Source organism: Stigmatopora nigra, chromosome 23, assembly GCF_051989575.1.
Source record: "Stigmatopora nigra isolate UIUO_SnigA chromosome 23, RoL_Snig_1.1, whole genome shotgun sequence".
In the NCBI taxonomy this organism is placed as follows: domain Eukaryota; kingdom Metazoa; phylum Chordata; class Actinopteri; order Syngnathiformes; family Syngnathidae; genus Stigmatopora; species Stigmatopora nigra.
Window position 1 is genome coordinate 1,707,681 of NC_135530.1, and position 27,595 is coordinate 1,735,275.

General features: G+C 38.8%; 3 protein-coding genes across 3 annotated transcripts; all 3 read left to right on the plus strand.

Moving 5' to 3' along the window:
• The first annotated feature begins 82 nt into the window (after nt 1–82).
• atp6v1e1b (ATPase H+ transporting V1 subunit E1b) lies at nt 83–3,571 on the plus strand. Its single transcript, XM_077709451.1, has 10 exons — nt 83–211; nt 320–381; nt 824–889; nt 963–1,072; nt 1,170–1,236; nt 1,299–1,388; nt 1,473–1,541; nt 1,604–1,698; nt 2,290–2,377; nt 3,206–3,571. The coding sequence occupies exons 2-10, from the start codon at nt 349–351 to the stop codon at nt 3,266–3,268; spliced, it is 681 nt and encodes a 226-aa protein (XP_077565577.1). The 5' UTR covers nt 83–211; nt 320–348; the 3' UTR covers nt 3,269–3,571.
• Nucleotides 3,572–4,219: 648 nt separating this feature from the next.
• Nucleotides 4,220–8,576, plus strand: ada2b (adenosine deaminase 2b). The gene is made up of 10 exons (XM_077709455.1): nt 4,220–4,431; nt 4,739–5,030; nt 5,092–5,311; nt 5,918–6,128; nt 6,193–6,320; nt 6,384–6,474; nt 6,531–6,639; nt 6,713–6,870; nt 7,575–7,777; nt 7,845–8,576. The coding sequence occupies exons 2-10, from the start codon at nt 4,742–4,744 to the stop codon at nt 7,930–7,932; spliced, it is 1,497 nt and encodes a 498-aa protein (XP_077565581.1). The 5' UTR covers nt 4,220–4,431; nt 4,739–4,741; the 3' UTR covers nt 7,933–8,576.
• A 2,617-nt stretch (nt 8,577–11,193) lies between these two features.
• Nucleotides 11,194–27,160, plus strand: ptn (pleiotrophin). Its single transcript, XM_077709453.1, has 6 exons — nt 11,194–11,277; nt 11,365–11,495; nt 17,451–17,536; nt 17,611–17,784; nt 19,355–19,516; nt 27,091–27,160. The coding sequence occupies exons 3-6, from the start codon at nt 17,452–17,454 to the stop codon at nt 27,144–27,146; spliced, it is 477 nt and encodes a 158-aa protein (XP_077565579.1). The 5' UTR covers nt 11,194–11,277; nt 11,365–11,495; nt 17,451; the 3' UTR covers nt 27,147–27,160.
• The last annotated feature ends 435 nt before the right edge of the window (nt 27,161–27,595 follow it).

The window sequence follows — 27,595 nt, forward strand, 5'->3', positions numbered from 1 at the left end:
GAGATGTTTAATATAACTATGGAAATATAATTTCCAGTTTTACGACGAGATTTGAACGCCGCTTTCCATTTTCTGTCTGATTGGCTTAGAAAAAAAGGAAGTAAACATCATGTGACCGGGCAGTCAGCTGACATTGTGCTGCACCATAGACTGCTCGACGAGTCACGATCGCCTGGATTAACTCATTCATCGTCATCTGGACATTTTGCAGGTGAATATAAATATTAATTTTGATGTCGTGCTATTCCAAAGCGACCATTGTGTTGAAATGTTGCGTTTTGTAGAGGTCTGATTACCGTTTTTTGTGATTGAATGACAGGGCCGACGTAAGACGCAGCAGGAGTCACAATGGCGCTCAGCGATGCCGACGTTCAGAAGCAGGTAACAATTTTTGCCCCCCTTACAAATATGAAAAACAATAACGCCTGTTAGAACCGACACTGTTATGAATCGTGTCTTTTTCATATATTTATCACAGATATCCACACTGCTCAATGACATTGAGATAGTTGCTGGAGGTTAATGCTAAACTGAATGGAGGAATAATAACATATTGATATTTGACATTATTTTATATAAAATATTGGACTTTTAAAATGGCAAAGTGCATTTTTGAACGATATTGCTCATTGATCACATGGTAATCACATGACAAGGCCTGGATATGAAACTGTAGTGTATGGACCAAATGGAAAAGGATTTTTTATCTCCAACTGATGTCATAATGATGATGTCTGATCGCTTCTTAAGTTAAAATAGGACGTCTAACGCCGTCAATGGTAGGTGATGATTTAGAAATGAACAAATCCTCTCCTCTCCACAGATCAAGCACATGATGGCCTTCATTGAGCAGGAGGCCAATGAGAAGGCGGAGGAGATTGACGCTAAAGTATGAGTATGCACCAATGGCCATGAGGAGGCATTATATTACAAATAGCCTTGTTTCCCCATCTTTCCTCCAGGCTGAGGAGGAATTCAACATCGAGAAGGGTCGCCTAGTGCAGACGCAGCGTTTGAAGATCATGGAGTACTACGAGAAGAAGGAGAAGCAGATTGAGCAGCAGAAGAAAATGTGTGTACCGACCCCTGTGTTCGGGTTTTGTTGTCGCGTGCAACACAATGGCGTCCCTAATGTGAGACGGTGTGTTTGTCATTTGTCTTCTGAACAGTCAAATGTCCAACCTGATGAACCAGGCCCGCCTCAAGGTCCTCAAAGCGCGCGATGACATGATTTCCGTAAGTCACGTGCTTGGCCTCAAACATGGAATGAGGTCTTAATTAGATACTTTGGTTTTCAGGACATGCTCAATGAAGCCCGGCAACGATTGGCTAACGTGGCGCGAGAGCCTCAAAGGTACGCGGCGCTGATTGACGGCTTGATCCTTCAGGTGGGTTACCACAATTCAAGCTTCCATTACCGAAACCACGAATTATCAATAGTGATGACAACAGTAAATGACACATTTTTTCAGGGTTTCTATCAACTGCTAGAGCCCAAAGTGACCATTCGCTGTCGTAAGCAAGACTTACAATTGGTCCAGGTGAGTCTGTCCACATGCTTTGTCTTTCCAAAAAAACCATTTGATTACCTTTTTACTTTTAGGCGTCCATCCAGAGGAACATTCCCGTCTACAAGGCGGCCGTGAAAAACAACCTGGAGGTCCGCATCGATCAGGACAACTTCTTGTCACCCGACATGTAAGATTTGTTAAGTCTACAGCAGGGGTGGGCAAAGTTTTCAGCCCGGGGGGGTACATTGACTTTAAAAATTTGACAGATGGGCCGGGTCAGTACAAGATATGATACATATAAAAAAGGGCATCCGTTAACAGTACATATGAAATATAAACAGAAGAAAAGGATTCAAGTATTAACATACTCATCACTCATCATTAAAGTAAAAAGTACAAAGGAATGTATTAAGAAATATTAAAATATCATTTAAAAAATAGATAGAGGGGCTGTAAAACACAAAAAACAAAGCTTGTCTGCAGTAATCCCTCAATTATCGCATCTTCACTTATCGCGAATTCACTACTTTGCGATTTTTTATGCTATTAATTTTCTTTAAAAATACATAATATTCTTATTATTATTTTAAGTTCCTAAAAATGAAAAAATCCATGCTGAAACCACTCTTACTACTACTAGGACTCCCCACTGAAGAAGAAAAAAAATTGTAATAGGGGTAACCTTACTTTGCAATTTTTCAATTATCACAGCCTTGTCTCTGGTCTACATTAACCACAATATTTTTTTGTCATATTTCACAACTAAATGATGGGACAGCTCCGGAGGTATCGAAATCTACAACGGTGACGGCAAGATTAAAGTGGCCAACACTCTGGAAAGCAGATTGGACCTCCTGGCTCAGCAGGTAACAATGATATGAGGTTGTGGAATAAATACATAAAAATGGTCGTGATCCAATTACAAAAGGTGCATAATGACATTTCCCAGTAAATGACATTAATAAAAAACATAAATCAACGTTCACCAAAATGCCCTTCTGTCTTTAAGACTGCACTAAACAGTCTCCGTAAGCATCCAATAACATTTATCACGGATACTTTAATTGACTTAGCAATTGTCCAATCGGCCTTTCACATGACCTCAACTTGGCTAATAAAAATGGACATAAATACAAATAAATAACATGCGTGATCTCATTTAAATTCACATTGCGACTCACAAACAAAAGTCATGTGTTGTTAGATACAGACGCTCCCCTACTTACGGACGAGTTAGGTTCTGAATGCTTGTTCATAAGTTGAAAGTGTTCATAAGTTGAAAGTGTTCATAAGTTGAAAGTGTTCATAAGTTGAAAGTGTTCATAAGTTGAAAGTGTTCATAAGTTGAAAGTGTTCATAAGTTGAAAGTGTTCATAAGTTGAAATTGTTCAAATTGAAGTTGATTCAGTGCTATATTTTGTATTATAATTGATGTTTAAGGCCTATAGAAGTATATTGAAGGTTTATATCAGTGCATTTGTATGTTTAAGGCTTTTATAAGTAACCAGCATTAGTTTGTACTGAAAAGAACATTTAAAATAACTAACTCTTAGCATTTCAACTCAAACAATTCCACCCCTCCTTATTTTGTATCACATGATCATGTGATATTGATCGTTTCCATCGCCGCTCCAAAACAATCAATCTTTTGTATGCTTATCTGCGCCCTTAATTAGCTATTTTTTTCCGCGCAGATGATGCCCGACGTCCGAGTGGCCCTTTTCGGCGCCAACCCCAACCGCAAGTTTATGGACTGAGAAGCCCCGCTCTTTCCTTTCCAAATCCTTTCCATTCTCTTGTTTCAGGTCACGTTCCCGCGTAAAAAAGTGGGACCTTTTGTCACCATTATTAATATTATTGTCGTGTATATGTGTGACACTTTGCCGACGTTTTGCGAACTGGAAGAGTGCCAGCTACTGGATTGTGACCAAGTAAGTCGAGCTATTCATTAATGACTCTTCCAGAGTGGATGTGCTGTCTGTATATTTCCTGACTAAATTATGTGTGTTTGAACATGTGATGTGCAGTCCAACATAATAAATATTATGAATGGTGGTACACATCATGCGTCTCCTTAAAGCGCACACTGTTAGGTTAGGTCAGACTAAACTACGGCCCGTGGGCCACATATGGCTCGTTAGGCTTTTTAATCCGGCCCACCGACGTTGTCCAAATGTTTTTTTTTCTTCCCAAAATGGTGCCATCACGTGGAAGCCAGTTATTTATTATTACTTTTACTTTATTTTCTCCTTCACTTTTACTTTATTTTCTACTTTACTTTGTACTTTTTACTTTACTTTGTACTTTTACTTTACTTTGCACTTTATACCTTTTACTTTACTTTGTACTTTTTACTTTACTTTGTAGTACTTTTTACTTTACTTTGTAGTTCTTTATACCTTTTACTTTACTTTGTAGTACTTTATACTTTTTAACTTTACTTTGTAGTACTTTGTAGTACTTTTTACTTTACTTTGTAGTACTTTATACTTTTTACTTTACTTTGTAGTACTTTATATTTTTTACTTTACTTTGTAGTACTTTATACTTTTCACTTTCATGATGAGTATGTTAATACTTTAGTCTTTTTTTCTGTTTATGTTTCACATGTACTGTTAACGGATGCACTTTTTTATATGTATTTTATCTTGTGCTGACCCGGCCCATCTGTCACATTTTTAAAGTCAATGTGCGGGGTTAGGTTTTTGTTCCCTTCCAGGTGACGTCAATGTACCCGCAAACACACGTGTGCGCTCATCCTGGCACGCTGTCAATTCATTCCGGGCTAGTTAGTTAATCACATGCTATTGGTCAGAGGGAAATACCTCAATTATCCCATCGAGTTGGATTTTGCTGACATGTTCAACAGGAACGGACGCAGTTGAACTGGAGACGGACGAAAGAACACACACGTTTTCTTGTGAGTATGCTTAAGATACTTTAAAAGTTGTGTTTTAGGCACCATTGCCTCATTTGTGCTTTGGTGAATCTTGTCTTTAAATTCAGAAGGAATATTTCTATTGGATATTTATTGATCTAAATGATGTTTATTCAATTTCCAATTTTATGCTTTTTTTTTATCTATCATTGTCAACATAGCTGATTTTGCCAAAAAAAATGACTATGCAAAACAATTTTTGGGGGAATACCGGCAAAAAATGAGTATGCAAAACATACTCCAAATACTACTTTGAAAATGCAATCAGTATCTGCTTTTAACATTACAGGTAATGGCTACCTTCCCCCTTCAGTGGGTGGTAACCTTCCTGTGGTTCACGGCCTCCACGGGGGTCCCCCACCCCAACCGACGGGACCGGCTGATGCTCCAAGAGGCGTCCAGGCAAACGGGCGGCGCCTTGGACCTCACGCCGGCTGAGCGGCGACTGGACGCCCGGCTCAGGCTGATGAAAGAGCGTGAGATGGACGCCGTGCCCTTTCCGTCTTCCATCCACTTCTTCAAGGCCAAGGACCTCATACGCCGCAGCCCCATTTTCAAACTGTTGCGGGATATGCCCAAAGGTGACGCTCGTGGCGTGATGGAATGTCGTACCCCACGTGTAAAGCCCACGATGCCTTGCAGGCGGCGCCCTGCATGTTCACAGCTCGTCGCTGGCGAGCGCCGAGTGGCTGGTGAAGAACGCCACGTATAGGCCCAACTGCTACGTCTGCTACACGTGGGATGAATCGGTGCGATTCGTCTTCTCTCTGCGCCGACCGTATCCACGCTGGGACTGCTTCTACTGGCAGCTGGTCAGCGTGCTCCGGGCCGAGGCGGGCGACCCCCACGTCTTTGACGTCAGGTACCTTCACCTGGTGCTCGGACTATTGGTCGCCGGTCTTTTGGTCGCTGGTCAAATGGTGACAGAGAGTTTACTGTTGAAACCAGCTCTCAAAATTATATTCATGAGACAGAGATTAATATCTAAAAGTGAGAGAGTTTCATATCTAAGTACTGTTTCATATCTAAGTACTGTTTCATATCTAAGTACTGTTTCATATCGAAGTACTGTTTAATATCAAAGTACTGTTTAATATCGAAGTACTGTTGAAACCAGATCCCAAAATTATATTCATGAGAGTTTAATATCTAAATAGCTACAGTTTTACTTTGATATTAAACAGTATTTAGATATTAAACAGTATTTAGATATTAAACAGTACTTAGATATTAAACAGTGCTTAGATATTAAACAGTGCTTAGATAATAAACAGTACTTCGATATTAAACAGTACTTAGATATTAAACTCTTTCTCATAAATAAAATTTTGAGAGCTAGTTTCAATTCTGTCACCATTTGACCGGCAACCAAAAGACCGGCGACCAAACGTCCCAGCAACCAAACATCCCAGCAACCAAACATCCCAGCAACCAAACGTCCGGTCTTTGTTTTTTTTTTTTTTTTTAGCCTGATGAAGCATCTCACACTGGTCACCGACGACCCGGATGGCGAATACCCGGACCAGGATGCCGTGTGGAACAAGTTCGAGAGGGCCTTTATTGCCTCGGCGGGCTTGATCAGCCACGCCCCCGTCATGAGGGATTACCTTTTGCAGGGTTTGAGCGAGCTGCACCGAGACAACGTCATGTATCTGGAGTTGCGCAGCGGCTTGGCCAGGGTTTGTTTTTTTTCTAGATAGGTACCCAACGGTTCCAAGCTCTCCTCACGACTTCTAATTTCAGACGTACGAATTAGACGGCACCATCCACGACAAGATTTGGACGCTCAAGACCTTTCAAGAGGTCACCACCAAGTTCGTCGCCGACCATCCGGACTTCCTTGGCGCTCGTGTTATCATCGCCGTACACAGGCACGTATACGCCCGGGAGGGTTGTTGTCCTTTGGCAAACTTTGACTAAAAGGAACGTTCCAGGGCGCTGAGTGCGTCTGAGGTGACGACGGCCGTCCAGGAGGCCTTGGCGCTTCGGAAGGACTTCCCGGACATAGTAGCAGGATTCGACTTGGTACCTATTGACGTCTTCTACGACCCCCCGCGGCGATCTGATGTCTTGTTTTGCAGGTGGGCAGGGAGGACAGCGGCAGGCCGCTTTGGTATTTCCAGGACGCGCTTTCGTTGCCCGCCAAACAGGGCGTCGACCTACCCTTCTTTTTTCATGCGGGAGAAACTGGTAGGTTGGAAAGGGCGGGGCAAGTTTGACTGGCTACTGTTTTTAAATGTTGTCATTGTTATGACCCTGGCAGACAAAGAGGGCACAGAGACGGATCAGAACATTTTAGACGCGCTACTGTTCAACACCAGCCGGATCGGGCATGGCTACGCACTGACACGCCACCCCTTGGCGAAAGAGATGTCCAGGCTGGGGAAGGTGGCGGTGGAGGTCTGCCCTATCTCTAACCAGGTTGCCTTCTTAAAGTCTGATAGTCTGATTTCCTCTGTGTTTGGACGTTTGGTCGCCGGTCAAATGGTGACAGAGAGTTTACTGTTAAAACCAGCTGTCAAAATTATATTCATGAGAGAGTTTAATATCTAAGAGAGAGAGTTTAATATCTAAGAGAGAGAGTTTAATATCTAAGAGAGATAGTTTAATATCTAAGTACAGTTTAATATTTAAGTACAGTTTAATATTTAAGTGCTGTTTAATATCTAAGTAGTGTTTAATATCTAAGTAGTGTTTAATATCTAAGTACTGTTTATTGTCTAAGTTCTGTCTTATATCTAAGTACTGTTTAATATCGTAGTACTGTTTAATATCTAAGTACTGTTTAATATCTAAGTACTGTTTAATATCTAAGTACTGTTTAGTATCTAAGTACTGTTTAGTATCTAAGTACTGTTTAGTATCTAAGTACTGTTTAGTATCTAAGTACTGTTTAATATCTAAGTACTGTTTTATATCTCAGTACTGTTTTATATCTCAGTACTGTTTTATATCTCAGTACTGTTTCATATCTAAGTACTGTTTCATATCTAAGCACATTTGACCAGGGACCAAAAGTCCGGCGACCAAAAGGGACTAGTGACCAAACGTCCATTGACCAAACATCCGGTCACAGATTTCCTCCTTCTGGATTTCAATTTGCATCCCTTCATCCAAATGTTCAGGTTCTGAAGCTGGTATTAGATCTGCGTAACCACCCAGCGGCGGTCTTGATGTCAGAGGGCCACCCGTTGGTGATCAGTTCGGATGACCCGTCCATGTTCGGCACCACGGGCCTGTCCTACGACTTCTACCAGGCCTTCGTGGGTATCGGCGGCTTGAGGGCCAACGTGGGAACCCTCAAGGAACTGGCGCTCAACTCCATCAGGTGACTTATTTCATTCTATGGGCTCGAGTCGGTGTCCGCTAAACTTGTGGCTTACTTGTGGCTGTAGGTTCAGTTCGCTCCCGCCAGACCTTAAAGACACGGCGCAGGTTTTGTGGCAGAAGAAATGGGACGCCTTTGTTTCCGCTCACTCTTGATAGTCAGTTGGAAACGCTTGGACGCTTAATGGGACATTTTTGTAGTTCCCCCTGACAGTAAAAAAAAATGGCAGCTTTTCTGCCTAGCGTGTGAAAAAACGCACCAAGATAGAGATGGAACGTTCTTGTGTGACCACTAGTGGGCACCAGAAAGGCATGAGTATTTCTGATTTAGGGGAGGATGACAACATTTAAAGGATGGACTATCAAATGTCGGTAAAAAATGTTTTATGACTTTAAAAAAGGAAATGACATTAAAAATAAGAATACTAGTTTCACCTCATCCCTATACTTGATAGTATTTTGCAATATTTGATTGACGGCCTTAAAGGTGACCTCTATATTTGACAAAGAAAGCCATAAACAATTAATATTTTCAAATTTTATTCCTTGAGAGCCATACTCAGAATTTACAAGCTGCTCTCACCAGCGCTTCCCTTATTTTTAACTCAAAGATTAGTGGAGAGCAATATGCATCTATCGAAAAGAGCCACATTTGGCTCGGGAGCACTATTTTCCCTACCCCTTGATCTAAATCGATCGACTGCTAATGTCTTTTTCTGCATTTAAATAGTGTCTTATCGCAAAGAAGGTGGTTTCCATACTTCCCCCTCCTTTTTGGGGTGCCTCCTTCTAGCGTCTTTAATGAGATGTTCTTCAGAGCAAAGCGTTATTAAAAGTTGACGAGGCTCACCCACACGAAAGCTGTCATTGCTTTTCTTCGGGGTCTTTGTCTCGTCTTGTTCAGTGGAGGAGCACGTCGCCTCTTGAAAAGAAGCTATAAAACGCTCTTCTTATCTGCCAGTCTGCAATCGGCGCATGCTGTGGGCCTCCTCGTCTTCCTTCCTTCTTCCTCCTCCTTCTTTTTCTTCTTGTTCTTCTTTCGCGAGCCTTGAAAAGAAGTCAGTGCATCAAAGTCATTAAAAGCCTGGCATTTAAACGTCGACCTGTCGTCCGGGGACACAAATGTCAACTTCATAAAGTCCGGGTAGCTAGAATCAGACGATATGTTCAAAATATTCTAATATCGTCTGCGGTGGAATGGGTATGCATGCACCAGACTTGCAAACAGTCTTTCTTGTTAACGTTAAATTCCACAAATGCGCATTTAAGCTATCCTGTCTATTAGTTAAAAACAAAATCTTTGACTAGTTTAAAGATTTGACAGATGGGCCGGGTCAGCACAAGATACGATACAAATAAAAAAGTACATCCGTTAACAGTACATATGAAACATAAACAGAAAAAAGGACTAAAGTTATAACATACTCATCAGTCATCATTAAAGTAAAAAGTATAAAGTACTACAAAGTAAAATAAAAAGTATAAAGTACTACAAAGTAAAGTAAAAAGTATAAAGTACTACAAAGTAAAGTAAAAAGTATAAAGTACTACAAAGTAAAGTAAAAAGTATAAAGTACTACAAAGTAAAGTAAAAAGTATAAAGTACTACAAAGTAAAGTAAAAAGTATAAAGTACTACAAAGTAAAGTAAAAAGTATAAAGTACTGCAAAGTAAAGTAAAAAGTATAAAGTACTGCAAAGTAAAGTAAAAAGTATAAAGTACTGCAAAGTAAAAAGTACTGCAAAGTAAAGTAAAAGTATAAAGTACTGCAAAGTAAAGTAAAAAGTATAAAGTACTACAAAGTAAAGTATAAAGTACTACAAAAACCGCATCCATTAACAGTACATATACTATATACTCATCACCCATTATTAAAGTAAAAAGTATCAAGTACAAAGTCTAGTAAAAAGGAATGTATTAAGAAATATTAACATGTAATTTAAAAAAGAAGGGGGGCTGTAAAACACAAAAAAACGGTCCTGAGGTCAAAGGTTAGCAATGGAAATTGCTTCAGGCCATTTAAATCTAGCAAATATGGCAATGCTTAGAATGTGGCTGCTTAGGCGGGCGGATGTTGTTCTCTCACAAGGACCATCTAGGCTGGGATCTTTTCTTCCTGGTTGAATCCTGCCCAGAGGGGCCAATAAGAGGCTTGCCAGTGTTCCAACGGGGAGTGATAATAGCACAGCTCAGTACGATGCGCGTCATTTGTTTGATAAACGAGCCGAGAAGCGCAGTGTGGTCGTTTAAAAGGCTCAAGAGGGGAGCTTGGACACTCTCCTCCTTTTTTTTTTTTCCTCCCCACGCCGACACGCCTACTTGCGGTTCGATCGACCTTAAACCCTGAAATGTATAGTCGAGGGAATCTGTTTTTCTTTTTAGTTCATAATCTGCAGGCTTCGTAGTGGGTAAAGAGGAATTTAATTTTAGTAGTAGAAAGTAAAGATCAATATGATCTAATTTTCGAATTATTTTCAAATACTGTTTAATATCTGAGTACTGTTGAAACCAGCTCTCAAAATTATATTCATGAGAGAGTTTAATATCTAAATATCAACTGTTTTCAACAGTACTTAGATATTAAACAGTAATTTGATAGTAAACAGTACTTAGATATTAAAGAGTACTTAGATATTAAACAGTACTTAGGTATTAAACAGGACTTAGATATTAAAGAGTACATAGATGTTAAAGAGTACTTAGATATTAAACAGTACTTAGACATTAAACAGTACTTAGATATTAAATCGTACTTAGATACCAAATAGTACTTAGATACCAAATAGTACTTAGTTATTAAACAGTACTGGATATTAAACAGTACTTAGATATTAAACTTTCATTAATCAACAGTAGATATTTAGATATTAAACTCTGTCTCATGAATATAATTTTGAGAGCTGTTTTCAACAATTCCTAGCTATTAAACAGTACTTAGTTATTCAATAGTACTTATATAATAAACTCTCTCTTGTAGATATTAAACTCTCTCTTTTAGATATTAAACTCTATGTCATGAATATAATTTTGAGATCTGGTTTCAACAGTAAACTCTGTCACCATTTGAGCAACAACCAAAAGGGACCAAAAGACCGGCGACCAAACGTCCGAGCACCTTTCCTGATAGTTTTAGGACATTTTAACCTTCCTTGTCAACAGTTGCTTCGCTATATACACTACTAACACCCTACAAAAATATAGCAAAGCATAAAAAAACTCCCCGCCCACACCAGGACAATCAACAAGATCAATTCCATCACGGTCCAAAACAACAACTCCAATCGAGTGTGAGGACCACGTGTCCAACTGTCCCATCGATTTACACAGTGGCACTCAATTTTCCAACGATCAATGATGTGTATTTTATATAACTTCCTATTTGTTAAACTTTTCTTTTCTTCTCTCTTGCTCACACACATGCAGATAGGTCTCGCCCTCCATCTCCCCATCTTTCTTCCAGGCTTGGATATGACCTTGGGGGTAATGAATTTCTGAACACAAGTGAGTAAAAAGCTTACAACCCCCAACCCCCCAACCATCTTTGACCCACCACTAACACACACACACATTTATACACACTATGTTCAGCCCACAAGGAGACAGAAGGCGTAGTGCGAAAGCAAAGGAGGCCAAAGCGGGATCGAGGATTCCCATGAAAACAGCTTAGAGGACACTGCCATTTTTTCTACTGACATACAACCAGCGCACCTGGGGATCAAGTAAGTCCATTTCGGGTTCGGTAAAAGTTTTTGGTGAAACTTGGGGGAAAGTTTGTTGCTTTATCATGTAGAACGGAAGAAGAAAAAGTACTCCAGTCAATCTTTTAGGTAGCAAAGCTCTGTGTTGGTGTTTTTTTGGCATTTTTTTTGGGGTGGTATTAATACTTTTTAAAGTATTTCCACAATAACTTTATTTTTTTGTATCGCTCTCACTGGTAGACAATGAGTAAAATGAAAAACTGCTGTTTTTTTAAAGAAAAAGTATAGTATTAGACATTCTTGGCAGATGATAAAGAATATATGCCGAGGAGTTTGTTTATTTTCATATCTCTCCACTTGTTGATGATTATTATTTACTATTATGTACTGGCAAAGGTAGTAGATTAGTGGTTAAGAAACTCAAAACAAAATTCAACTACTTTTAAAGTGGAAAAAATGAATGTTTTTAAAAAAATACTCCCGAGCCATAGGTTCCCTACTCCCGTTCTAAACTGCGCACTACTCTCGTCTTCTCTGCGCAGCAGCAATCATATGGCGCGCAGTAAATAAAATCCAAACTTTTAATTATTATTATTTTTTTAAATTTATTATTATTGTTATTATTTTTTTACCCTTTTCCCTATGATGGCGCCATTTACGCTGCAGCCAGTGGCAGTAGCTCTGTCCACTTAAGTTTTTTTGTGTTTTAGCATGTTTTACATGAAAAATTAGATGAAAATTAGGATTTGGGATGAAGATAATAATCCCAAAGTGGGGCTGTATCAACTGAAGGAAAACATAATGGGTGAAATTCCATTTTTTTCCCTTACAATCTCTCCTGTAGATATTTGCAAAGTAATATACAACTATATATTTCCCCCCTTGCCTTCATGCCATTTGCCGCGGCCCACTTTTTTTTCCCAGGATTCTTCCATTTGGGTCAAGCCTGAGCGGAATGACAAACCCCTCAGCGACCGTATTGTATCGGCGCCATCGGTCCACTGTTACCATGGCGTTGCTAGGCAAACATTCTGCCATCTTATATGCATTCTCAGCATAGACAAAAGACGACCCCCTTCCGTGTCTCCCCCCTTCAAAATGAGGTGTCAACAAACGTCGGTAGTCGAAATAAAAGAGGCTGATGAGCAGGGGAAGTTTTTGGAGGAAGTTCTCAAGAGAATATGTGGAAATGGGGGGGCTTGGATGGAGGGATGGGGGGTCCTCTGCTTTTAAGGAGACCTTTAGGAACCGGACCATGTGACGCCGCCTATAGAATACAAAAGGGGTTTCATCTTCCTCCTCCTCCTCTTCTTCCTCCTCCTCCTGTGTCTTTGAGGAGCAATAAGGCCACTCTGGTAGTGTCCCTACAAAAAGGGGGGGTTGAAAGGCCTTATACGAGTGGAAAGAAGGGGATGCTCACAGTGAGTGGTGCATTCGCTGACCCCCTCCACCTCAGTGACTATTCACGGGAAGAGAATGAACCTCCATGGGGGGTTAGGGGGGGCCTCCCAGAGGAGGAACGGCGAATAGAAAGCAGGAAGGGGGGAGTGTTTTAGACCCAAAATGCCCTAAGATATCCTGCTATCTCCTCATCCTCAGAAAGTTTTGTCTTTGTATTTGTACTCCAAGTTTTGTGTCAGTGGGTTTAACGTACAACAAAGTTGCAAGATGGCTTCTGCTAATGTTCCCTCTAAGCTGCACAGATGCGCAATTGCACACTATTCTCGTCTTCTTTGCGCAGCAGCAATCATATGGCGCGCAGTAAATAAAATCCAAACTTTATTATTATTATTTTTTAACCAATTTCCCCATAATGGCGCCATTTATGCGTCAGCCAGTGGCAGTAACTCTGTCCTCTCTTATGTTTTTTGTGTTTTAGAGCATGTTTTACATGAAAAATTAGAGCAGATTAGAGAATCTATGGCTCGATAGCCCTATGTGGCTCTTTCCATGGGTGCATATGGCTCTCCAATGAAAAATTAGAGGGAATATTGGCTTCCGTTTTCCCCCTGTTTGTCCGAAAAACTCCCAATCAATACCACCTCTTTTATCCGGGAGTCACGAGTCCTTGAGTGGATTCAGAGCCGGAACCACCCACATCGTTGCCTACCGTAAACCACGTCGTTGTTTTATCGATGGCGGGCGTCGCCACGGAACACATCCCACCTCTTTTTTCACCCGATATCTTCACTAATGGCGCTCTTTGTCTTCTAACCGCCATGTTTTCATGTCGATGGCTGCCCATCCGAGTTTTTTACCGCATGAGATGCATTGGAAAACCTTTCTCAGCGTGAAAGAAGGCAACCGGAACATTGCTTATGAGCATTAGTATTCCGTCCGTGGCGCACGCTGCGAGACAGCCGGTCTTTGCAAACAAACAACCAGCAAAGAACTAGAGGAGGTTGGGGAGTTTTGTTTTTTTCCGCCGTGTTCCGGCTTCATATTCTCGAACGGCGCCTTGACCCATCTCCCTCTGGAATCCCCAGATGCTCCAGGTGCAACCAGTTTGAAAGGGGATGCCATTAAACAATGTTCCCTCTAAGCTGGGCGCAATTGCGCACTACTCTCGTCTTCTCTGCGCAGCAGCAATCATATGGCGCACAGTAAATAAAATACAAACTTTTTTTTTTACTACCCCTTTCTCCATGATGGCGTCGTTTAAAGGAACATTGTCTGAGGTCATAGGTCACAGAAGTCAGAAACAGAATATTGCAATCATTTGCTCTAATTTGAATATTTACCGTATTTTCAAAACTATAAGGCGCACCGCATTTTAAGGCGCACCCTCAATAAATGACATTTTTTCCATATATAAGGCACACTGTATTATAAGGCGCTCTGTCTATTTTGGAGAAAATTTAAGACTTTTAAGTGCGCCTTATAGTGGTGAAAATACAGTAATTGCTATTGACTTCCAGGTATGAAGTACTCACTACTTTACAGTCACCTCTAGAGCCAGCCATTGTTGATGTTTTGGATTTTTTTTTGTATAAAATCTTGCAGTGGGGGAGGAGCTATATGATGGAAGATGTTGTAAACTAAGATGGCATCTGCATATTTAACAGAATTGTTTCAGTTCAGGCGTTTGTGTTTTTTTAATATCCGACAGTGGTGGTTTTCTGTTTCTTCCCATATATAAGGCCCACTTGATTATAAGGCGCACTATCTATTTTGGACAAAAATTTAAGACTTTTAAGTGCGCCTTATAGTCGTGAAAATATGAATTTGCAGGGTCGGTGATATGACAAGACATTTCCATACTTAAAAGGGGATGCCCACAGAACGGGATGCCTTGAATTTGTATGCTTAGGCAGAATGATGATGATTTCTCAGGGTGCACTTAGATTTATTTCTTTTTATTGAACTTTGACTGACTCAGAAGGCTGTTAATTTAATTTGTGGCATCTGGCGGCGACTGCCCTGCCGTCTATTCCAATTAATGAGGTCCATTTGAGTTTTGCGCTGCTTCTGCTGCCGGTGATGTCAATATTTTTTTCTTCTTTTGTATGATGTGTGAGGTGATGGCGTGGGTTGAACATTCAGCACTGTCAGGTTTGGCATCCGTGAGGGAAATAATGTCAATGTGGGCGGTGAAATGCACGCCAAGCTTGCTTTCTCAATACCAGACTGAAGGAATTGGTTATAATTAGTCCGAATATGTTTGTTTATTTAACACAAGTGGTGATGATAGACCAGAACCAAATTTATTTGACTTAAATTCCATTTGCAGTTCAAATGAATTGAAATAGTTTAGTTTAGATACTCAAGAGACGTGGTGAAATCTTCGATTAATCCACTTGAGAAAAGAAAGATAACGGGGCTATCTTTTGTTAGTTTTTTCTGTAAGATAGCATCAAAACGCGTTCTGAATTGGAAACTATCAAAACAGTACGTTCAAGATACGATACATATAAAAAAGTGCATCCGTTAACAGTACATATGAAACATAAACAGAAAAAAACGGACTAAAGTATTAACATATTCATCACTCTTCATTAAAGTAAAAAGTATAAAGTACTACAAAGTAAATTAAAAGGAATGTATTAAGAAATATTAAAACGAAATTTAAAAACAGATATAAAACACAAAAAAACTAATAAGAGTGGACATAGCTACTACCACTGCCTTCCCCGTGACGGCGCCATCTTGGGGTAAAAAAAATATTTGGACAACATTGGCGGGCCGGATTTAAAAACCTAAGGGGCCGTATCTGGCCTGCAGGCCGTAGTTTGCCTGCGTTAGGCCCATTGATCTGTAATCCCGATATACCGATCAATAGGACAAATGGAGGCGTCCCTACTGAGGACAGCACGTGACTCCCTAGAGTGGACTCAATGTTATCGATCTTGCAGTAACGTGGAGGCTAACAACAATAGAAGGCTCCCATTGGTTAATAACGCAGAACTTATTCTGGACTCATAGTTGTCCGTTACCCGTCTTAATTCCATCGCAATGAAATCTCCCGAATAGTGCAAGAGGACAATGGTCCTCCAAAAGTTCCCGAGTTCCCAGAGGACAAAAAGGCGGGACAAACACTTAATGGAAGTCATCCGAATCCCTCCGTCCAAAGCCCGAGATGCCGTCTTATCTTCAAAAGCAGTAGGATCCCTTTTTAGTGGCAAGATGATTTTTTTTCATCCTTTTATTGCTTTTTTTGCAAAGTCATGGCGGCCATTGGGATGATTCGAAACGTGTTTTCCCCACGAGTGTGGAATCAATGGAAGGGCAGCCGCCAGCCTCATTTGGGTCGTGTTGCAGCACCTGATTATAACTTTGCTTCAAAGTGTGTTAAAAGTTAAATGCAAGTTCAGCACGGACTTATGTTGAATTCAAAGTGGCACCACGCTGTTATTCTCTCTCTGTCGCTGATATGGGTCGCCTGTGCCAGCGTTCTATTGGCGGGGAATAAAATGGAGGAAAACTAATAGGCAGATAGACGTCAAAACACTTGTGATTAGCATCTTGTGACTGGACGTTTGGTCGCCGGTCAAATGTACTTAGATATTAAACAGTACTTAGATATTAAACAGTACTTAGATATTAAACAGTACGTTGATATTAAACAGTACTTAGATATTAAACAGTACTTAGATATTAAACAGTACTTAGATATTAAACAGTACTTAGATATTAAACAGTACTTAGATATTAAACAGTACTTTGATATTAAACAGTACTTAGATATTAAACATTACTTAGATATTAAACAGTACGTTGATATTAAACAGTACTTAGATATTAAACAGTACTTAGATATTAAACTACTTGGATATTAAACAGTACTTAGATATTTAACAGTAGTTAGATATTAAACAGTACTTAGATTTTAAACAGTACTTAGATATTAAACAGTACTTAGATATTAAACAGTACTTAGATATTAAACAGGACTTAGATATTAAACTCTCTCTTTTAGATGTAAAACTCTCTCTCTTAGATATTAAACTCTCATGAATGTAATTTTAATAGCTGGCTTCAACAGAAAAGAACTGGCAACCAATTTAAGCCCCTCACAGTTATATACATTTTTTATTTAGCAGAGCAGGTGCCCTTTTAGGGTGAAAATATCTGTTCTCATATTTAATGTATCATTCTGTATTAAACAGGCTAATCCACTGTCACGTTATTATCATTTTTCCCCTGACCTTTGTGACCTTTGACCTCGTGCCACCTCTTCTATTTTGTATTGGAAACATGCGATCGTTCAGTTCTGTTCACATTTTACCTGGAAAAAAAAACAGCATTCCCTTCCAATTTTTCTCTGTAAAAGCAATTCTTTCTCCCTCCACAATGATCTTGACAGGTCATTTATTCCTCCTGTCAAGTTTAGCTGACAACCCCCCACAAAACGTGAGATTTCTTTGACGTCAAAGTCTCTTATGGTTGCCCCCCAGATGTCAAATAGCCAAAGGTGATGACTTCATAAAGTTGTTCAGCATTTTCTTTCTTTGTTTTTGTGCGGTGTTTCGTCTTTAGGATGCAGTGGAGTGCACAAGCCGCCGTGATGGCCTTGCTGGTGCTCACCGCCATGGCGGCCGAAGGAGGAAAACCCGACAAACAAGGTACGTTCAACTTATGAACAAACGCTCGGAACCTAACTCGTTTGTAAGTAGGGGAGCGTCTGTAATGTTTTCAGGCAAAAGGGAGCGCAAGTCGGACTGCGGCGAGTGGCAGTGGAGCGTCTGCGTAGCCAATGAGGGCGACTGTGGACTGGGCACCCGCGAGGGCACTCGCACCGGCACCGACTGCAAGCAGACCATCAAGACGCAGCGTTGCAAGATTCCCTGCAACTGGAAGAAGAAATTTGGAGGTCGATAAACGCCGGACTGTAAAACCCTTTATGTGCATATACATGTACATGGACATGTATATGTATATATACATGGATATGAACACGTCCATGTATATATTCATGTACATGTATATGTATATATGTATATGTATATGTATATATATATATGTGTATATATATATATATATATATATATATATATATATATATATATATATATATATATATATATATATATATATATATATATATATATATATATATATATATATATATATATATATATATATATATATATATATATATATATATATATATATATATATATATATATATATATATATATATACATATATATATATATATATATATACATATATATATATATATATATATATATACATACACATAGATGTACATATATATATACATACACATAGATGTACATATATATACATACACATAGATGTACATATATATATATATATATATATATATATATATATACATACATGCACATAGATGTACATATATATATAAACATGCACATAGATGTACATATATATACACATGCAGATAGATGTACATATATATACATACACATAGATGTACTTATATATATATATATATATATATATGTATATATATATGTATATGTGTATATATATATATATATATATATATGTATATATATATATATATATATATATATATATATATATATATATATATATATATATATATATATATATACATACACATAGATGTACATATATATACATACACATAGATGTACATATATATACATACACATAGATGTACATGCATGCTTACAGTAGCTCTTAACACAGCCATTTTTCTTGTTAAAGAGCCTGACCTAATTTAAAAAATCACGTACAGGCAAGGTAATTCTAAAATCTAAGATATTGCATTGTTATTGCACACGAGATGCTGTGATGGATGCCATCCCTTTTTTTATTGTAGGTCATCTGGCGTCCAGTAAGTGTGGCACTAGCTTGCGTTAAAGTCCTTATGGGCTTTCTTGCCAGATTCCCAAGTGGCTTCTTTCAGACACCCCAAAAAAAAGCTTTTTCAAGTGCTCAGGATGTCCCCGTGGGCTTGTTACAACAATTACCCAATTCCTCCCCCGACCGCCACCATCACGGCCTCCTCCTCCCCTTTGATGAGCACCCTGGGAATTTGTCGGCGATGACAAGAGGGTCTTTCATAAGCGCCACTTCACTGTCTTCCTCCCTCGCCCCTTCTCAAAATGACGAAGAGGAAGCTATGAACACGTGCAAAAAAAAAAAACGATGTACGGCAGCCATTTCCCGGGGCGAATTACACCCATAGCCGGGCCGGGGTTGAACGCGAGGCGTCTTCCATCTTACATCAAAGCCAAAGCACACAAGAACCAGTTATCCGAGATCGTATCGGGAATGTTATTTCCAGGCGGGGGTGCGTTTGATTGGGCTCATCTGTCAACCAATGGCATCGCGCAGGCCCACCGCCATTTGTTCCAGTTAACGGACGTCTTTAGAAGCGTCTTGACGGCTTTTACCGACTAAGATGTGTTTTTCTGTGGCAGGGGAGTGCAAGTATGAGTTCCAGGCGTGGGGCGAGTGTGACCCGACTACGGGCAAGAAGAACAGAACGGGTGTACTGAAAAGGGCGCTCATGGACGCCACCTGTGCCCCAACAGTCACGGCCACTAAGCCTTGTGGGAAAATTCCTAAGGCCAAACTGCAAGGTCAGTGTGTTAATGGGATGACATATGCTCAAATATGACAGATATTCGACTATTTGTTTATTATTCTAAGTGTGTGAGTACTTAGATATTAAACAGTACTTATATTTTAAACAGTACTTAGATAATAAACTCTCTCTCTCTCTCTTATATATTAAACAGTACTCAGATATTAAACAGTACCTCTATATTAAACAGTACTTATATATGAAAAAGCACTTCGATGTTAAACAGTACTTCGATATTAAACTGTACTTAGATATTAAACTGTACTTAGATATTAAACTGTACTTAGATATTAAACAGTACTTATATTTTAAACAGTACTTATATTTTAAACAGTACTAAGGTAATAAACTCTCTCTCTCTTATATATTAAACAGTACTCAGATATTAAACAGTACTTCTATATTAAACAGTACTTAGATATGAAACAGTACTTCGATATTAAACAGTACTTCGATATTAAACTGTACTTAGATATTAAACTGTACTTAGATATTAAACAGTACTTGGATATTAAACAGTACTTAGATATTGAACAGTACTTAGATATTAAACTCTTTCTCTTAGATATTAAACAGTACTTAGATATTAAACTCTTAGATAGTAAACTCTCTCCCATGAATATACTTTTGAAAACTTCCAAAATCTAAACGCAGTATTAATACTCAAAGCGCGCCTAAAAACTAAAACCAGATTTTTCTGAACATTTTGGCATGCACCACTACCAATGCCAGTTCATTTTTAACCTGGCTAGCATGGATTGCCTTGAGCCCGACACTATTGAAATTCCTGCAGTGAAAAAAGCTCTGCAGGGTCTAAGTTTATTGCCAGCATGTCAAGGGCGGAAACTCTTCGCCAAGTACCTCAGATATTTGCAACTTCTCCTCCCCACTGGCATTTTGGGGAAGAGACTTACAGCGTGACAGCGTTCCTCATGTGTTTTGGGAGTATGCTGACAAGCACCCCCCCTCCAATACCCCCAACTGTCACCCCCCCATCTCCCTACCATTGCAAATTCTGCACTGGAAATCTCAGCGTGCCATTTTTATTACGGCAATTAAACTGTTTTTCAAATAGACTACAATAACACCGTAGCTTTAAATAAATAACGGTGTCAGCGCTGGTCTCAGTGAAGAGCCAGTCGTTTTTTTTTTTTTTTCGTACCTAAGTCCTGCTTGGAAGACAGCGTATGAATTATGGATGGACACGTTGGCGCCTGGCATAGACACACATTTCTATCGCGTTGTCTGCGAAAAGAAGCCGAACCAAGCAGGCAAACATTTTTCTTCGCGTAATGCATGCCGATGAGTGGCTGCTTCCCTCGGATTGCAATTGTGATACAATTGTGATGAAATTTCAATCTGTACAGTGTGTTGACAATGTTTCAGTGCCATGGATGGTGATGGTGCTCGGACGTTTGGTCGCTGTTGTTTTGGTTGCCGGTCAAATGGTGACAGAGAGTTTACTGTTGAAACCAGCTCTCAAAATTATATTCATGAGAGAGAGTTTAATATCTAAGAGAGTTTAACATCTAAGAGAGAGAGTTGAATATATAAAAGAGAGAGTTTAACATCTAAGAGAGAGAGTTGAATATATAAAAAAGAGAGTTTAACATCTAAGTACTGTTTAATATCCAAGAACTGTTGAAACCACCTCTCAAAATTATAATCATGAGAGAGAGTTTAATATCTAAATATTTACTTTTTTCAACAGTACTTGGATATCAAACTCTATCATGAATCTACAGTAGATATTTAGATATTAAACTCTTTCATGAATATAATTTTGGGAGCTGGTTTCAATAGTACTTAGATATTAAATAGTACCTAGATATTAAATAGTACCTAGATATTAAATAGTACTTAGATATTAAATAGTACTTAGATATTAAACTGTCTCTGTTAGATATTAAACTCTCTCTCATGAATATAATTTGGAGAGATGGTTTCAATAGTACTTAGATATTAAACAATACTTATATATTAAACAGTACTTGGATATTAAACTGTCTTTCTTAGATATTAAACTCTCTCACTTGAATATAATTTGGAGAGATGGTTTCAATAGTACTTAGATATTAAACAGTACTTATATATTAAACAGTACTTAGATATTAAACAGTACTTATATATTAAACAGTACTTAGATATTAAACAGTACTTATATATTAAACAGTACTTAGATATAAACTGTCTCTATTTTGGAGACCAAAAGACCGGCGACCAATCCTCCAAGCACCCCTCGCGGCCCACTTCAGGTCCACGGGCTGCATATTTGACACCCATCTTCCCTGAATTCTAACGTGAAATTAATCACAAAATTTCCCCATGCTATGACTTACAATACAATGTAATGTAGTCATAAATTTCTTTCATATTACAGACTACAATGTCACTCTTACAATAGAGAATTAATACAGTACAATCCAATAGGATTCCAGTATAATGGTAACATGTAATTCAAATATACAGTAGCGAGCTATCCCCTCTAAAAAAAATATGTTTTTCGTCTCACTGGTCCTTCTCACTGACATAAACTGAATAAACTTAAATTGTCCGTGGCGTTTCCGAGACGTGATTGCACCTGTTCGCAATATCCACCTACGTTGGCGTTAAAGGCGAGGTGAGGAGGTTAACTCGCTATTCAAACGCAATCACACTCTATTGGCATTCCACTCCCACCTACTGCGGGAAGAATCAAATCCTAACGGCAGAATGTCAAACAGCGCGTGGAATATTTGATTGCCAAACGGCAGGTCGGCCAGGGAGTGAGTAGCGACCTTTTGTTAGCTTTGCAAACTACGACGTCATTGACATGGGGAAAAGTACACGGTGGACATTGGCAAGTTGATGCCAGTTAACGGGCCGGCTTATCGCGACATGGCAGATGACACGGTTGCGTTCTGACGTGTTTTCGGGATGAACTGGATTTGCTGAAAGAGAAAGAATTAAAATGGGTGTAATTGTTGGGTGGGGAATCCAAATCTGATATTAATTTCGACTACTATTAACATTGGGGATTTCTGTCATTCTAATAATGCAGGGTCGGGAAGCTTTTTGAAAGAGAGAGCTGTAAATAATTCATATTTTCAAATATTGTTCCTTGAGAGACATACTAGAGATTTAAAAGTCAAAATATATGAAAATATGCAATTTTTTTGGTAATTTTACTAGTTTTAAAGTACAAAAAGTCTTTGAATTATTTTGATAGCATTGTTATGCTGTTGCTTATCAATAAATATCAATGAGATCAATGAGTATCAATGAGAGAATGGATGCAGAAGAATTTAAAAATCAAAATTTGTAAAAATGTGCACATTTTTTAGTCATTTTACTACTTTTAAAGTACAAAAAGTCTCTGAATTATTGTCATAACATTATTACGCTGTTGCTAATCAATGAATATCAATGAGATCAATGAGTATCAATGAAACAATGTTTTATAATGATATGCAAGAAATAATTTCATAGTATATAACTGGAAGTAGGAACAAAAAAATGGTCAATTTTGCCAACATGCCAATTTCAGTTTGACTCAGAATTCATTTAAATCACAACAAAACTAGAAAAATATTTAAAGGTGAGATGTTTGTGTATATTACTGCATTTCTCAACAATATCCTCATAATATAACATCGACCACACTTTCTATTTGAATCATAAAGTGCTATTTAAAGAAAGTATCCTTTTTATATTCCTTCCTCGAGCTTGCAAAACAGCCTCACCACATTTGCTTGATTAGGATTTGGTATTTCCATTTGTGTGAGAAAATTAAATGCGTAAATCCCCCGTGTTTATTTCAAACAGGGATTCAAAAATACCTCTGACTCAATGGATTTAGAAAAAAGAAAAAATCCCTCTTTTTGTGTGGACTTTAACCATTAACTTTATAGTCATGTTGATTTGTTAAATTAGAGGCAATGGCGTCCTCTTGTCGCAGTGCATATCGTTTGTGGTAATGCGGCGCAAACAGCAGGCGGCGGCGCTCCCGCATCCAATTCAATTCCCTTTAATGACCGCTCAGCTAAGCCGGAGGAATTCCATTAGCTCAAATGTGATTGGGAGAACATAACAAGCTGCAAGGACAGAGAAACACACTTGAGGCTTTTCCTTTTTAACACTTGTACTAACATCTCATGTTGATATTGGAATTTTCATGTATATTTTACTCATTAACAGTGATCGGCCAATCGGATCTGCTTTAAAATTAACTGTTTCTATGTATATAAACCATATAGTGTCATGTTTTTGGGTGGATGTTTTGCGTGTTTGTTATTGTTGTGTATAATTCATCTCTTAAGTCCCTCTAGGCTTCCCTTCCCATATGTAGCCAGGTGTTTTTGTGATTGGTAATCAGCCTTTGTGTGTGTATTTAAACATGTGTGCCTGACATGTTTAAGGTGGGGGGATCCTACCAGTTTAGTAGCGATTTTGATTCCAGTGTTTATTATTTGTGTGATTTTAGGATTATTTTATACACCCGTACGTTCCTGGTGCTTTTTGTTTACCGCATTCTGGGTTTTCGCTACAGTGATTGGACGTTTGGTTGCCAATCTTTTGGTTGTCGGACTTTTGGTTGCCAAAAAGAGAGTTTAATATCTAAGTACTGTTTAATATCTAAGTTCTGTTTAATATCCAAGTACTGTTTAATATCCAAGTACTGTTTAATATCCTAGTACTGTTTAATATCTAAGTACTGTTTAATATCAAAGTACTGTTTAATATCTAAGTACTACTTAATATCTAAGTACTGTTTAATATCTATGTACTGTTGAAACCAGCTCTCAAAATTATATCAATGAGAGTGTTTAATATCTAAATATCTACAGTTTTCAACAGTACTTAGATATTAAACTCTCTCTCATGAATCAACAGTAGATATTTAGATATTATACTATCTCTCATGAATATAATTTTGAGAGCTGGTTTCAACAGTAAACTCTCTCTGTCACAATATGAATTGGCAGCGGATTGGTCGCATAGAGCCTCTAGAGGTTTTCTGGTTCTGCCAAACACAAATGGGTTTATTATGTTGCAAAGGTACACACGAGTCGGCATGATTTGAGCCCAAATGGTCTGTCTGCTGTTTCATTTTGGGTAACAAACAACATTTGCGGCTGTCGATGGCCGTCTATCCATCTCTCTACTCTGCTCATTACAACCACTGAAAGCTTTGTTTATTAGAGGCTGGCTTTCTGCTACATTTTTGCTGGTGTACCTTTTCAATCTGCATTTCTCTTTCCTTTCGCAGGGGAAGCAAATGTTACATTCCCCTGGGCACCCATGTGCCAGAGCCACTTTTTTTTGTTGCAGCCTGTAGAAAAATCCCAAACAATGCATTTGTTTGCTCATACTTACAATGCCGCAGAGAGCATTTGGGTTTGGAAAAATACAGTAAGTTCAGTTTTGCCATCCCAGCCCAAGAAAGAAAATGGACTTGCACTCTTTCTCCATTGATTTTTCAACAGTAGATATTTAGATATTAAACTCGCATAAATATAATTTTATGAGCTGATTTCAACAGCAAACTGTCATGTTGTCAAACGTCCGGCGACCAAACGTCTGGCGACCAAATGTCCGGGCGACCAAATGTCCGGGCGACCAAATGTCCGGGCGACCAAATGTCCGGGCGACCAAATGTCCGGGCGACCAAATGTCCGGGCGACCAAACGTCTGGGCGACCAAACGTCAGGGCGACCAAACGTCTGGGCGACCAAACGTCTAGGCGACCAAACATCCGGCGACCAAATGTCTGGGCGACCAAACGTCTGGCGACCAAACGTCTGGCGACCAAACGTCTGGCGACCAAACGTCTGGCGACCAAACGTCCGGGCGACCAAACGTCCGGGCGACCAAACGTCTGGGCGACCAAACGTCTGGGCGACCAAACGTCTGAGCGACCAAACGTCTGGGCGACCAAACGTCTGGGCGACCAAACGTCCGGCGACCAAACATCTGAGTACTGTCAATCCCACCAAAATGGGGAAAAATCATGTAATATTACAATTTTTTTGTGGCATATACTCTTGATTGGGTGAAACACCCTCAAAAAAAGAAATTCTACCAAAAAAAAACCTCAGCAGCCAAAAACCAACCCCCAAAAAACCCAAACAGGTATTATTCCTGCGCTATCGCCCATATTGGTCACTTTACCAATAAAGATGATCTTTATTTTCCATCCACGGACTCCCCAAATCCCTTGCAGTCCCATCCCCGCTCCATTGGTGGAATAAAAAAAACATGGCGTCCCGGTGGAGGTTAAACATTTGTGTTTTTGTTTGCTCATTTTCCTCGCCTAAACCCTCTGATCCGTCTGCCCGAGGCCCAATCGTATCTCTTCCATCCCCTTGCGCAGCCCAAACGCCCCCATCCCGTTTCCCTTGGTAACCCTCTCTTTCTCAAGGGGGTAGGGCGGAGGGGGCTTATCTCCCAACTGGCAGACTCGGGAAAATCACATCTCAACCTAAGATTGCTGCTTCTGCCGCACTGTCACCCAGCCTCACTCACTTGTGTGTGTGAGTGTGTCAGGCCATTTTTTGCTTGCCTTCATTAGAACGGATGCACACACCAGCTGCCACTCAAACACACTTTGAGTGTATACATTTGGAGACAGCGCTTTGAAGAAGACATTTTAGCGCCATTTGCAGGATTTTTTTGGACTGCTTTTAAATTGCAAATGCATACTGTTAGGTTCATCAATAATTATACTTTAATATAATGATGAAACAATATAAAGGCAGAGATTTGATTCATTATAAAACATTTAATTAAATTGGTATCTCTGATAATATTCTTGCAAGAGAGAATTTAGTCCTCGTTATAAATGGAAATCTTCCCAGCGGTAATTTCTCCTGTCCATTTAAGGCCATCAATTTAAAAAAAAATACAAGTTTATTGATTAATCCAATTGCTTAAGTAAAAAGAGCAGCTTTAACAATCATCACATATCAGGTATTCAATAATAACAATTAAAGTCGGAACTCCAAAACAACTCCATTGGAAATTAAATAAATAAGCCTCTATTCAGCAAAAAAATCCATAATCAAGCGAAAATAGCATCACAAATTACGACAATATGCGAGTAATCACCAAGGTTGTTGGATACTGCATCAGCAATTTCTTAAGCGTCCTTCCAGGTCTGCATTCTGGAGGTAAAGGTCAGTCCTATCTTCCAGTAAAGACTGTCAATTTGAAGAAGCTCTCATACAAAAAATTATTAAATACACATACATATATATATTAGTATTACAGAATAACTCCAACACTTACATTAGACGGATCAACAATGCTAAATTTCCAAATACTTTACCATTTTAGTCAATTTGTGTGGGTGGAAAAGTTGGATTCCTCGTCAATAATTCTCTTTTCCGAGCCAAAGGATTTGAAAATTCTCTCAAAAAAAAAGTCTCAAAAAGCTGTATCTGGAAATATCCAGGGTACTTTGTCATATTAGTTTAAAAATAGTTATTTTAAAGGTAATTCCCAGAGTTATGCTTGCAAGTTTATCACGAAATAATGAGTAAAAATGACCAAAAATTGACTGTTATTGGTCAAATATTTATTTCCTTTTAGATGCCAAGAAACAGAAGAAAGACGGCAAAAAACGAGAACGTGGCCAAATGGACTGAAAAGGACACAAGGGAAGACAAGGACAAAGTCAACTATGTCCCATAGGCTTTAGTAGTAGTGTTCATAATTAGTATTATCTAGAAAATTAGACTCAATCACTTAATCAGCATCAATCCAATGGAATATGTTATCCTTTTTTGCTGCTTTTTATTTGTCATTACCTCAATTTATCCATTTTGTTTAATCCTTATTAATTTTTCTTAACATCTCCCCAACAACAAAAAAACGTCTTCATTTTCCCAGAATACAAAATAAAGAAGTAAAATTATTATTATTTTTTAACATTTTTTATTTCCATCTTGAAAGAATATGGCACACTTTTTTAAACATTTAAGATGCATGAAAAATTAACCATGTTTTTTTTTACTTAGGGCGCATTCGGGTAGTTATGAAACACACGTATATACATATTCAATTCTTACATATAGTTCATATAGATATACATATT